This window comes from Lontra canadensis, unplaced genomic scaffold, assembly GCF_010015895.1.
Source record: "Lontra canadensis isolate GAN:19392208 unplaced genomic scaffold, GSC_riverotter_1.0 scaffold22, whole genome shotgun sequence".
Classification (NCBI taxonomy): domain Eukaryota; kingdom Metazoa; phylum Chordata; class Mammalia; order Carnivora; family Mustelidae; genus Lontra; species Lontra canadensis.
Genome location: NW_022631016.1, coordinates 5,550,535 through 5,562,901, shown reverse-complemented (window position 1 = coordinate 5,562,901; position 12,367 = coordinate 5,550,535). Strand labels below are relative to the sequence as shown.

The 12,367-nt window shown below is 47.3% G+C and overlaps 1 protein-coding gene across 3 annotated transcripts in view; it reads right to left on the bottom strand.

Annotated features, from left to right (window-relative positions):
- ADCY2 (adenylate cyclase 2) overlaps positions 1–12,367 on the bottom strand; it is a 401,584-nt gene that overhangs the window by 184,332 nt on the left and 204,885 nt on the right. For all 3 annotated transcript variants that reach the window (XM_032861855.1, XM_032861856.1, XM_032861854.1), the window contains exon 4: positions 6,638–6,787. In XM_032861855.1, coding sequence (XP_032717746.1) covers positions 6,638–6,787 — 150 coding nt within the window. The remainder of the gene's footprint in view (positions 1–6,637; positions 6,788–12,367) is intronic.

The window sequence follows — 12,367 nt, the reverse complement described above, 5'->3', positions numbered from 1 at the left end:
AAGACAGGTGAGTTGCTTACCATAAATGTTAGATGGGAATTTTGCTCAAGTTTCTCACATAAAAGAAACTTCTGCAGAGTTTTATTTTACCATTTAGCTTTTCTGCTGTCATGATATAAATAGACATTTGCATATATTTAATTCATTAGAAAAATCTCTGCTTTATTAATTGTTGTACCCCTATTTTTTTTTCCTGCGGAGCAGAATGTCTAACTTGTTACGGGATGCACAGATCGTCATTAGTGCTCTTTTCGTGAGGGGCTATTACTAATCTCCGGTTGCTCTGCTCTGCATTAGGCATGGCATTTGACAGTGAGTCCTGGGAATCCTTCCTCTGTGGTCTTGGATCTGTAATTGTTGGTTTCTCTTTAAAGGAGCTAAAGTACACATTCACAAGATGGCCCTCACTGCAATCTTAGGAAATATGTACTGATTTCAAGCATTTTAACTGAAGTACCTATCCAAAAATACTTCAGCCTTATTAATATATTTTTTCTGGAATTGATTTTCATTACTCATTTGAAGGAACCTGGTCAAAGGGTCATGGTAAAATGCAGCATCTGAAAATACCTTGCCCTGGAATTTCTCAGGGAGGCGTCACATACGAGCATCCTGAGAATTTAAGTCATCAGTATGAGACAACATGGTGCAAACCATGACAACCGTTCTTGAACTTCCAGATGATGGACTCAAATGGTGAACACTTTGAAACTACTAGCCCTTTCATGAGACCGTGACTCTTCGTTTTTTTTCAACTTTCAAGCAAAAGGTAAGTGTGATTCAACCTCTCCCTAATGTGTGCTGGGGATGAGGTGGTGATCAACCTTTACGCAAGTGTGGCCTCTCCAACGAGACAGGAAATGATGTCATCTGTCACTTAATACAATGGAAGAAGGTGGTGACCAAGAACAATGTAAGCTACGACTTGCATCTATAGCCCTCCCTGGGGAAGGGCTACCAGATAAAAACTGTCCAGGTGACGATTTAATAAACTAGGAAAAAAGTGGGCTCACAAAATAACATATTCCAGTTGGCTGGAAGGAAAGCGTGGTTAATAATCTTTGATGATGCAAGACCCTGAGCAGAGCCTACATATCGGAACCAAACTGCATGTAGGGCACGATGTTGTGAGTTTCCATGTTCCATTACCCCAACTGGAGGCACCACCCACCCAAAGGTCTTGGGTAACATTTATAACGTTTCCTGTTCGAGTTCTTCAGGAGCAGCACTGAGAAAGTCTCACCGGCTGGAACTCTTAGTGGCCTCTTGATGCCCACTTTGCTTTCCTGGAGAAGCAACGCTGTTGAGATGCCGCAGCTCGGACCCCGCCAACCAGCTCCTACTGAGATGACAGAAACTGTGGGACGCAATGAGTCCGGCAACATGAGCTGCCAGGATTGCCTCACCCTGTCCGTTCCGCGGGTGAAAAGGAAACTCTTGAACTTGGGGCGATGATGTGAGTAGAAAGAGTGTCGGGGACAATTATCCACCAACTAGGCAGACAAAGCAAAACATTTCTCTGTCCCATCTGTTCGCAGCAAGAAAGAATGAAGCCCACTGGGGCAGGAACTCCAGGGATGGCCTGGTCACAGGAAACCCTCCCTCCAGCCCCCTCGACCCCTATGCTCCGGCCAGGGCAGCCGCAGACTTCCGTGGTTGAATGCGAGCTCTGATGCCATCAGTGTACAGTGGCCAGACCGGCGACTGAGTACTGTCTGAACAGGACGCCATTTGGGAGGCAGAAACTGTCTCTTGAACCGGGCAAGGGATTAAGCACAAGCTCCATCAGAGAAACTCAGAAGTTAAGAAATCGGACCAATATTACAGGGAAAGAGAACAACACCCACGCCAGGTCAGGCGGTCGGCCCCCAGAGTGCACCCTCCTCTCAGCCCCTGCACCACAGTGTGGCAATAAGCCACAGACAGAGGCCACACTGTGGCTCCGCGTGTGAGTGAGCTCCTGCAGAACTTCCGACACTCCACAGACGACACTCTATTCGTCATGATGGCGCAGCACCTAATGATCAGATCACGTCGGTCTTGTCGTCTGCTTTCCTATGTCAACAGTAATGATAAACAACATAGTTAATGAAACAAAACTCCTTCATACCTGGGAAAATCTCCAGCTAACCCATGCTCAGAGATCACTCCAACAAAGCTGCCACGAACCAACTTGAAAGGCAGAAAAAGCCGCACTTACTAGCTGAGTCGTCTTCTGTAGGTAATTTGGACATTTGGACAGTTCCTTTTTCTGGATAACGTAGGAAAAAGGCCTTCGGTCATCAAGTTAATCCAGAAATAAAAAAAAGATAATGGCTTGCAGAAGAGGACCCCATCTTAGTCCCTGGGACCCGGGATTATGTCACCTTACATGGCAAAACAAGAACGTGGCAGATGAGATTAAATTAAGGACCTAGAGATGGGGAGATTACCTTGGGCTATACCTACGGAGGGAAGCAGTAGAACTAGAGGCAGACAGAGGGAAGAAAGTACAACTGAGAATCAGACGGGACAGAGAAAGATGGAGAGGAGCGGAGAGGGAGACTAGAAGATTCTGTGCTGCTGAATTTAAAGATGGAAGACGTGCGGGCTACGGCACCTTGAGGAGGCAGGAAACGGATTCTCCCTCAAAGCCTCTGAAAGGAGCCAGCCCTGCCAATACTGACTTTAGCTCATGAGACTGATTTTGGACTTCTGACTTCCAATGATGAGAATAAACTGTTCTGTTTTAAGCCACTTCGTGTGTGGTCATTTGTTACAGCAGCAACAGGAAGTGGGTCAGCAACAGGAAGTGGGTGTAATATATACAAAGTACTAAAGAGACTACCTGATACATTAGAAAGACTCAAAAAAAATTAGTTCCTTCTTTCTCTCATGAAAACAGACAAAATATAGCAGCCCAAATCAAAAACCACTTCAACAACACTTTTCCTGGCATCCTCAATGACATATGTCATGTGATCAGCAATGCCCTCATGTGACCTGCTGTCATGCTAGGATGAACATTATCTACCCAACCACGAACACAAAAGGACCAGTTACTTTTTCCACCAAAGTCTGCACAGAGGAAAAGCAATTAGTCCTCAAGGAGAGCCAGGAAGCCTACTGACTCAGTAAGCACCCCCGCCCCCCTACCCTGGTTTACCAGGGTGCTGTCTGTGTCTTCCTTGACTGGTGCTTTCTACTGGGATGCATACTCTGTCATACTCAATCTATAGCATGGTTCCAGATGAAGGAAGATGATGTAAAAATGCTCTGATCACATTACTTTAAAAGAAAGACAACATATACATGCAAGAGGGTTTGTTTTCTTTCCATTAAAAAAGCAAATCTAGTTTTTACAACTACAGAGGGAAAATTTATTTCCACTGCCCATGCGGTTAGGAGAGAAAGTTCTTGTTTTGCACTGAATCCAGCTCCCATTAATTCTGGAGAGTCTATTACATACTCCGGAGAGAAACGCTCGCTTGTTTTCTCAGCTTTGATAAAGAGCCTTGTATCACGCTGACACAGTGCTCAAGAAATGGCTGTGGGTTTTCTGGAAGGACTGAAACTTAACACAAGATTCAAAACTCCCTGAGAAGATACCTTCTAGCCTCAATGGTGGCCTTGATGCTAACACATTACATCTCCCACCTGGTATAAAAAAAAAAAATCATAGTTTTTAGTGTTTCTACATGACAGCATTTTCAGGGGAAGAATATAACTCTTGAGAAAAACTCTGCGAACATTTTTCATTCCCTCCTGTCCCCAGATCTCACAGCACAAATAGTCACTTTATTCAAACATGGTTTTAGTCTCTAAAAATTCATCTCATTTGCATCTAGGGGAAATATCACAACATCCGAAGAAAGGAAAGTAAAGAGCGGAGCAGAGTTGAAAAAGTTTCAGAATTCCTAGACATTTCCCAACAGCGTCAGCTGTTACAGCCCCCAGCGGGGTGGTCGAAGTGGGGCCTGCTGGGCTCACCTGACATTGACCTTCCTCTCAAGGAGGAAGGTCGGTTGAGTGACCATGTGAAAGAGTCTCAGGAACAACCCAAGATGGCGGCTTCTCAGCCTCTGGGAACGTTAGCTCCCTCTGAGGCAACGGCCGATGTAGAATACTAACATGGATGGCTCTTATTTTATCCTAACAGATGCTGAAGCAAATTCTTTTGCTCAGCACACACCCCTGTCCTTGAGTGGAGCATCTGAAGGACACTGCTGGTTGCCATTGTGACTACGGGTGGAGCCAAGACCGTGTGTGGCGAAGGCTGGGCAGGAAGTGACGTGTGGACCCCTTGGACTATAATTTGGTCTGTGGCTGTACCAGGACCCACCGTCTCAGAGGCTGACCCTCTGTGTGAAGGACACACAGATTGCTGCTGCCTAATTTTCATGTATTTCCTTACATCTATCAGATTGTGTCTTACTGATGTTATTAACTAAGAGAAGTTTTTGTTCCCGCTTAACTACAAGTCAGTCTGAAGAAAGTATGAGCATTCATTCTAACTCTAGAAACACATTTTCCGAAGCCCTAACAAGAAAAATACCACATTCTAGGCACCAGACCCTGGGCGCTGACTCCCAACTTCAAGAGCAAAGCACATTTGTGGTATTAGATTATATTTTATTAAACATCTTTACTACAAGGTCTTCTTTTTCTTTCACAGTGTCCCTTTTATTTCACTTATTTTTTAAAAGGTTCCTTTGTAAAAAATCTAGTAAATGCCCTTATAATGTCTTATAATACTCTCATGATGGCCCCCAAATTCTCTGGCACACAGAAAGCCACAGCTCTAATTCCCAAGCTACTAAGGTCACCGTGTGGCCACCGGACTACTTGGAAGCCACTGTGAAAGGCTGGCACCCAGTTCTGCTTGCTCAAGGACTCTTCAGAGAAGTATGTAGTGCAGACAAGGTCAGTAGCCTGACTTACCTTTTGTCAGAACGGGTACTATAAATATTAGGTTATATAATCTGTCTACTTGGAATGTCAGTTCCCTCAGCCTTGGTGCGATTTTGAAGCAGATTCAGGAGGTGATGGAACAGGAAGTTAAATATGTCTGTCAGGACCCACCTGACAGAGTCATTGCTGTTTGAAGAAGGAAACCATCTATCCTAAAACATCAGGACTCTTCAGGGAAAACAGTCCTGTGGAATTTTCTAGAACCCAGATTTAAAATACTACTGGAATACAGGTGAATGAAAACATACTGGATAACGGTCCCAGGTTAACTGCCTATACTTCTTAATGTTGGATCCAGAGTTTGATATGCATAGAAACCAAAGAACTAAACATTCATCCCTAAATACCTTTGCTATACATGCTGTAACACAAAATGCTGCTTCTTTAAAGATTTACTGATTGGAGAGAGAGAGAGAGAGAGAGTGCAGGGGAGGGAGGGGCCGAGGGAGAGAGAGGCTTACCCAGACTGCGCTAAGCACAGAGCTTGATGCGGGACTCGATCTACCACCCTGAGATCATGAACTGAGTTGAAACCAAGAGTCGGACACTCAACCGACGGAGCCCCCCAGGCACCTCCACAAAACGCTGTCTAAAAATTAACTACGAGATTTGTCGATAATACCAGTGAGAATGCGATATTCACAGCCATCTTTCCAGCGCCTGGACTCACTCCTGACCGGCGCTCACTCGTTGTTGAATGAACTGAACTCTCTGTTTTCAAAACGGAACTCGATCACGATTCTTCAGTCTGTACACAAATAAAAGTCCAGCATCGACGTTTAAGGGATGCTTTTTCGCTGCCACGACTGTGATACATTTTGGAGCAATTTTAAAGAATGGACGAACTCGGGACAATTTAACAAATACTACGAAAGCACCTTCCGTGTGCCCATACGGACTGGTACAGCAGGGCCCAGGATGAATGCTCTGGGGGGGCGGTTGTTATTCACAGAGGCTTCTGCTACGCGTCCCCTTCAGAGATGGGAGCCGAGTTCCTGGGGACGATACCGGGACCCAAGAAAAACAAAGCCCGTCGCATGCTGTCCCGCCATCGCCTGAAGTCCAGCACATTAAGATAGGGCCCCTTGTATATTTACGGTTTCCCCTCCAAAACATTTCTGTTTCCCTTGCTCTCCACCATCCTTGATGACGCTGTGGCTTTGCCTGCCACATGTCCTTCTCGCCCTCCTCTCCCCTTCCCAACGCTTTGTCATAACCCATGTGTCTCTCTGCCGTGCATTTCTGTGCACACCGCTCAGCACAGGACAGCCCCTGTCACGGCAACGAGCTCCCTGCTGGACCCTCCACCTCAACTGCTGTCACCCCCCTCAGGGACAACTCTGCTTACTTCCCACCACGTGGACAACAGATGCTGTGGGAAGCACTGTGGGGCAGAGGGGGCTCAGACGTTAGCTGGGGAAACGCTATCACAGAGCACTGTGCAGTCACCAGAAGCGAGGATGTGCACCAGGCATTATTCTTATTATCAATAACCACTCTTACTGGAATGTCCAGCCACGTGGAGGTGGCAGGCGGTGTGGTGCTAGCCTGTGGGGGATCCTAGGACCCCTGCGTCTGGGTCTTGCAGACGCCATCCCCGAGCACAGGCAACCAGAGGCTCCGACTCTTGCCGAGGCCCATGGTGAGCGCACAGCATACCCAGTATCGACAGAAAAATGTATCTCACCTGCTGCCGCTTTTCAAATTCCAGCTTGATTCGAGACTTGATACAGTTGCACGTGTCCTGGTAGGTCTGCTGCAGGGCGAGCTCCATGAGATGTTTGTGGTACGCGCCCGCCAGGTTCCCACAGATGAAAATGATCACATTGGCCAGGATCTAGAAAGACAGAAAGAGCCGCTCAGGAGGGCGAGTGTTGCTAACTCGGGAGCCCAACACCCGCAGAAGCCACGTGAGCTCCCGCAAGACACGTCTCCACGGGCAGTCAATTTCACTTGTCTCCAGACTCACATTTTTATTTGCTTTAAAGAAAACAGCTCTTGCCTTCAGGGATTCGAGCCCCTTCTGGGATCCACGCCCTTTGAGAGATGACTCTGCGGTCCCTGCCTTGTCTTGGTGCTCAGCCATGGGATTTGCTGTGGTTAGTGCAATGGGCAGGGGTAACCGAGAGAAAGTATGCGAAGTAAGAAAGTAAGAGCGTTAAGTGAAATCACTGAGTGCAGAGGCTTCGGAGGCCGGCATGTTTCCGGGTGGCTCTCCTGCGCTTTGTTAGCACGATCGTGCTCTGGCTAGCCCACTGGTCCCAAGAAGATGAGAGGCTCATGGAACAGAGCCAACCAGACAGCCACTGGGATTCTGTGGTTGTGACAGAGCATGATTTCGGTAACAGGTGACTGACTGCCCCAGGCTGCTCGCACACCAAAGCTGTACTCACGGAGCCCGGGTGAGTGACAGTCCTTCTTACCTTATGTTTACATAGGAATATGGTAGACTCTCAAACCATGTCACTCACTACTCTTTTGATGATAAAAGTTCACGTCTGCAAAAATTTGGGGTACAAACAGAAAAAATACAAAGAAACACTAAAATGAACCTGTAACAGTCCTGTCCAGGAAGAACGCGTTGCTGTCCATAGGGCCTCGTCCCCACACCGTGTCCCTCTGCATCCTCAAAACTGTTGCCAAACTTTGCTTTGCCAAGACCACTACCTTGTTCCAGAAGGACCGAATTCATTCTGAATGCAGTGTTTTACTTTGCTTTTTTAAAAATTTAATATTTAATCAGATATTTTGTAGCTCATAAATATTCTGTGCAAACGGGATTTGGAATGCTTAGATAACATTCACTTCTATGGCTGTGCAAGAATTTAGTTTTATTCATACTACCCAACACTTTATTAATATTCTTTGCATTGGCACACTGTGACAGTGGCCACCCTGACGTATAAAGCTTTGGCTCCAAGCTTCATCTTTTCCTTGAGTTGATTAGTAAAACACATGGAGTCAAAAGCCACGACCATTTTTAAGTTCTCGATATGTACTATGAAATGGCTCTGAGGACACATTCCATTTATATTCTCACCACAGTGTAGGACATGGTTTTCTCAGCGTGTACTCCTACCCAGCACACTAGTCATACAGAGCAAGTGACAGCGATGTATAAAATGGATCCGTACGGATTTTGCTCTTATGTGTTTAGGGCAAGACCTGCAGGTCTGTCAGAGCGTGGGTGGCCATACCTGGGTAAGGTGCCCCGTCGCCCCCTCCAACACATGACCTCATGTGTCACCAAATAGGGCACTACCAGCTTCCAGAAGCTCGGCATTCTTCTCTGAGAACCTCCTGCTAACATCAGCTTGCTGCTCCTGCTGACTGTCTGACTGGAGAGGCTGTGAGAAGGATCTGACCTTGGGAGCCAAGTGTCTGCTCCTCTCAGTGGGGTCCTCCCTCATCCCCTCTGTTCTAAGCCAGCAGAGCCCGTGGGCCCACGTGCCCCTGTGCTGGGAGCAGGAGGAGGGGGGGTGATTCAGGGGAACGGTGTCCCGTCCCTGGGGCCCAGATCCAAGCCACATCTCCCAACAGCTGTAATGGTAGCAAAGGGGATATCCTGTTCTTCATCGCCCTGATGTCTTTGTCTCACTCTCTGTAGGTTCTGAATACGGGTGGAAAACAGGGCTCCTCAAGCCTTCGGAAACCCATCTTGGAGACAGAGCACTAAGCAGGACAGGGTTAGAAACGGGAAGAACGATATGATGAGCTTCTCTCTGGAAAAAACACACCCCGCAGAAGAAGGGAAGGGTTGTTCAGACCAGAAGGGCCCTCCAGGTGTCCATTGAGCCCACAGATCCTGGACACAGAGAGCGCCTACAGCTCACCCACGCTCTCACAGCAGCCCCCGAAAATGTCCTTTTAGGCAACCTCATCCTTCTCCCATAGAATGGACAATTCAAGTATTAACTCTGGGTCTTGCTGTGTGTGTGTGCACATGTGATGTGTACATGTGTGATTATACATAGGATCTATGTCATGTGTGTATGTGGTATGTGTGTGCGTGTGTGTCACATGTGTGGTGTGTGTGATCTGTACGTGTGACCCATGCATGTGATGCATACGTACCCCTGATACATCTCCGTATGCCTTGTGGGACAGATCTGTGTCTATGCTGTGTGGTTTGCGTGATGTCTGTGTGCACACTACACGTGTAATTTACATATGCCGTATTCAGTTTTACACAATGCATGTGTGCCATGTATATCTCTGCGAGATAAATAACATGCCTATACCATGCGCTCGTGACCTCTGTGGAAGGCATGCGCACTGCTGCTGAGTGTGTGAGTGTGAGCCCTGACCCAGAGCGTGGGAGCAGGGGGGCAGCCTTCACTGCCATTCCCGAACACTTCTAACTGCAGGGCCCCTTCCTCCTGGAGCCATAGTGCACCCATCGCCTCTATGAACGCCCATCACATGAGCACAGGGGCTCGCCGGTGTACTCCTGGCTCCCATCAGGGGAGGAGTCCTTCTCTAGCCGCTGGGATCAATCTCAGTGCCCTTTCCTCCTGTGCAATGGTAATTCAGCACTGTCATACTCTGCTTCTCCAAAATGATTGTCTACTTTGCTAGATTTTCCCAACCTCGTCACTGCTGGATTTGCTCTGAAGGACGGTGCCCCAAAGAATGCAGACAACGAGGAATGCCAACACAAACCAGACTGCTCAGAATTGGAAAATGCTATCTCTTTCCTTATTAGGTACAGCTGAAATAATAACTTAGTGATTATTTAGGGGAGATTTTTCCTTTTCTCCTTAAAAAAATGCCTTCAAAGCAGAAATGTCAACATTTTAGGAAGTGGAGTCCTCCAAAATGAGAACCAAATGTAAGCAACAGAGCCTGATGACGCCATCCACTGTCCCCGGGAGCCCCCATGGCAGGGTGTAGGGACGGGGCCTTCCCTTGCTCTCCTGGAGCCACTTCTTCTACTCACAGGGACCTCAAGAGCAACAGGCAGCCTCCGCCCACTCGGGAGCCACTGGGACACCTGCTGCACGCCAGCACTGCATCTCTGAGCGACTGTCACCAGGGTGCGTCACCTCCCCCTCCAGCTCAGGCCAACATTTGAGTGGTCACACAGGCCCCCTGGGCCCCTGCCCATCACTGGTGTGGTCACCAGGTCATCTTGTGGGCGCCTTCAGGATCACTACAGAAATCTACAAATCTGATCAATGTCCTACATTATCTTTCTTTCAAAAGGGTGCATTCATAGAGTGATTTAACATAAAAGTTAAAATATTCTTTTCAAAAATAATATCACAGCATTTTATTTTCTAGAAAACTGTTAGGCAGAACACATGATGAAAAACCCCATTTTCAACTATGCTGGATTTGTTTTATAACATCAAACCGTCATGATGCCTTCTTTTATCTCGTTGCTCCATTTAGCTACTTTTGCATCTGTCAGAAAACAGGAGAGGGAACTCAGCCTCCCACGGGATGTCTTGGAAGAAAACAAATTGTTTAGGGTGAAAACAGCAGTGAAAAGTTTACCCTGAAGAGTCAAACCAGGCCTTGAAGGATCCGGGATCTGCGCGAGTGGCAAGAGCGTTTGGCCCAGGCTCTCCCCACTCCCCGCCCGCACCTCATGTAAGTGGGGTCCACCGGCCACGCTGCTCAGAGATCCTCAGAACTGAGCAATCTAACTTGGCTTGCATCTTTTCATTCTCGCAAGAGCCCAGAAGATAAAACCACCGGGCGGATGGACTTGTTTTATTATTTCATTTCATAGGCAAAGAAAGTCTAAAAAGTGAAGAGATGGGAGGGCAGGTCCCCAGGCAGGTGGGGCTCTCAGGATTACTCCTGCTCCATCCCACACTGCCCCAGTCCACACGGGTCAGGCAGGTGCACCCAGCACGATCTGACTCTCTGCTGGGGCACGGGGGAGGTATTTTTAGGGAATTTCGGAAGAGATGTGTTATACTGTATGAAGCTCATAGTTTGCTTTCCTTTATAGAGCATCTGTATCTTGTGCTATAAAAGCCCTTTGATCATTTAAGCTATTTTAAGTCACTGCATTTTGGAGACCACCCATCCAGGGAGCTTTCAACTCCTGAGGCTGCCGCGTCTGGGTCTGTTCAAAGGAAAGTAATAAGGAGGTCAAGCCGTTTCTAACGGATCACGTGACCAAACACAAAGGACCTGAGGGTTATCTCACTTGGGAGGAGAACATTCAAGTGTGTGAGTTCACTGTCCTTTAGCATTGAGAAATTACCATATGGCTTAGATGACCACTCAGGAACTGTGCAACTCTGAGAGCTTATAGTTTAAAGAGTTCAGTCTTCCTGCTCTGAATCTGAGGATAGGGGCTGTAAGCTACCACCCGCACAGGACGGCAGATGTACACACGTGCCGAGGACAGGCTCCTGGAATGAGAGGAGCGGCATCACTTAAGGACATGGTTTCTCCATGAATTAAGAGCACGGGGTTGGAGGAGGAAGGACAGTATAGCATTTGAAATAGGTCATTGGTTTAAGACAGAGCAAATCATAAATATGCAAAAACACCAATTATAAGTCAAAAGAAAATAAGAGATACAAGAACGTTATGAAAAGAGCTGCAAATGAATATTCAGCAAGCTTGCCGCATCTCATAAGCACCAAATTTGGCTTAAATAAAACAATGCTCTTGCTCAGGAGAGAAAACGATCGGGTAGAACTTCCCTCTGTGGAGCTCTCAAGCATGCTGCGAAGACACCCAACGCCAGCTCCTTGGCATTCCTTGTGATGTCCAAAGAATTAAATTTGCTGTATGCCCTGGCCTGAGGGTTTCTGCTTTTTATCATGTAGCACAGACCAGAAATACTGTGTTTGGATAATAACATCCAGCGATTCGTAAGTCATGTGTTAGAATTCTCTAACTCAAAATCCTTCCAAATGAATAGAAGGGGAGTCAGAAACAAGTCTGTTGGACTGAATGTGTGTGTCCCCCCAAAATTCACTGGTAGAAGCCCTCATCTCCTATGTGATGGTATTGGAGGTGGGGCTTATGGGAGAAACTTGGGTGTAGGTGAGGTCATGAAGATGTGGCTCCCCTGATGGGATTAGCATCTTCACAAAGACAGGAAGAGTCCAGAGCCCTCTCTCTCCACTGTGTAAAGACTCAGGGAGAAGGGGCCATCCATAAGCCAGGAGAACTCTTACCAGGTGTGGACTTGTCAGGCACCTTGATCTGGGATGCCCTCGCCTCCAAAACGGAGAAATCACTTTGTGTAGTCTGAGTCCCAGTCAGAGGTGTTCTACCACGGCAGCCCAAGCACCTGAGCAGTGGGCATTACAGGACTCGAGTTCGAGACTGGAAGTGAAGATCAGGAGGCGACCTGACGCACTCTGACGTCCTATGGAAACGGCCACCGAAACCAGACGGCAGGGCTGGTTGTGACTCTTACTGTCATTATTCTCTTTTATATTAC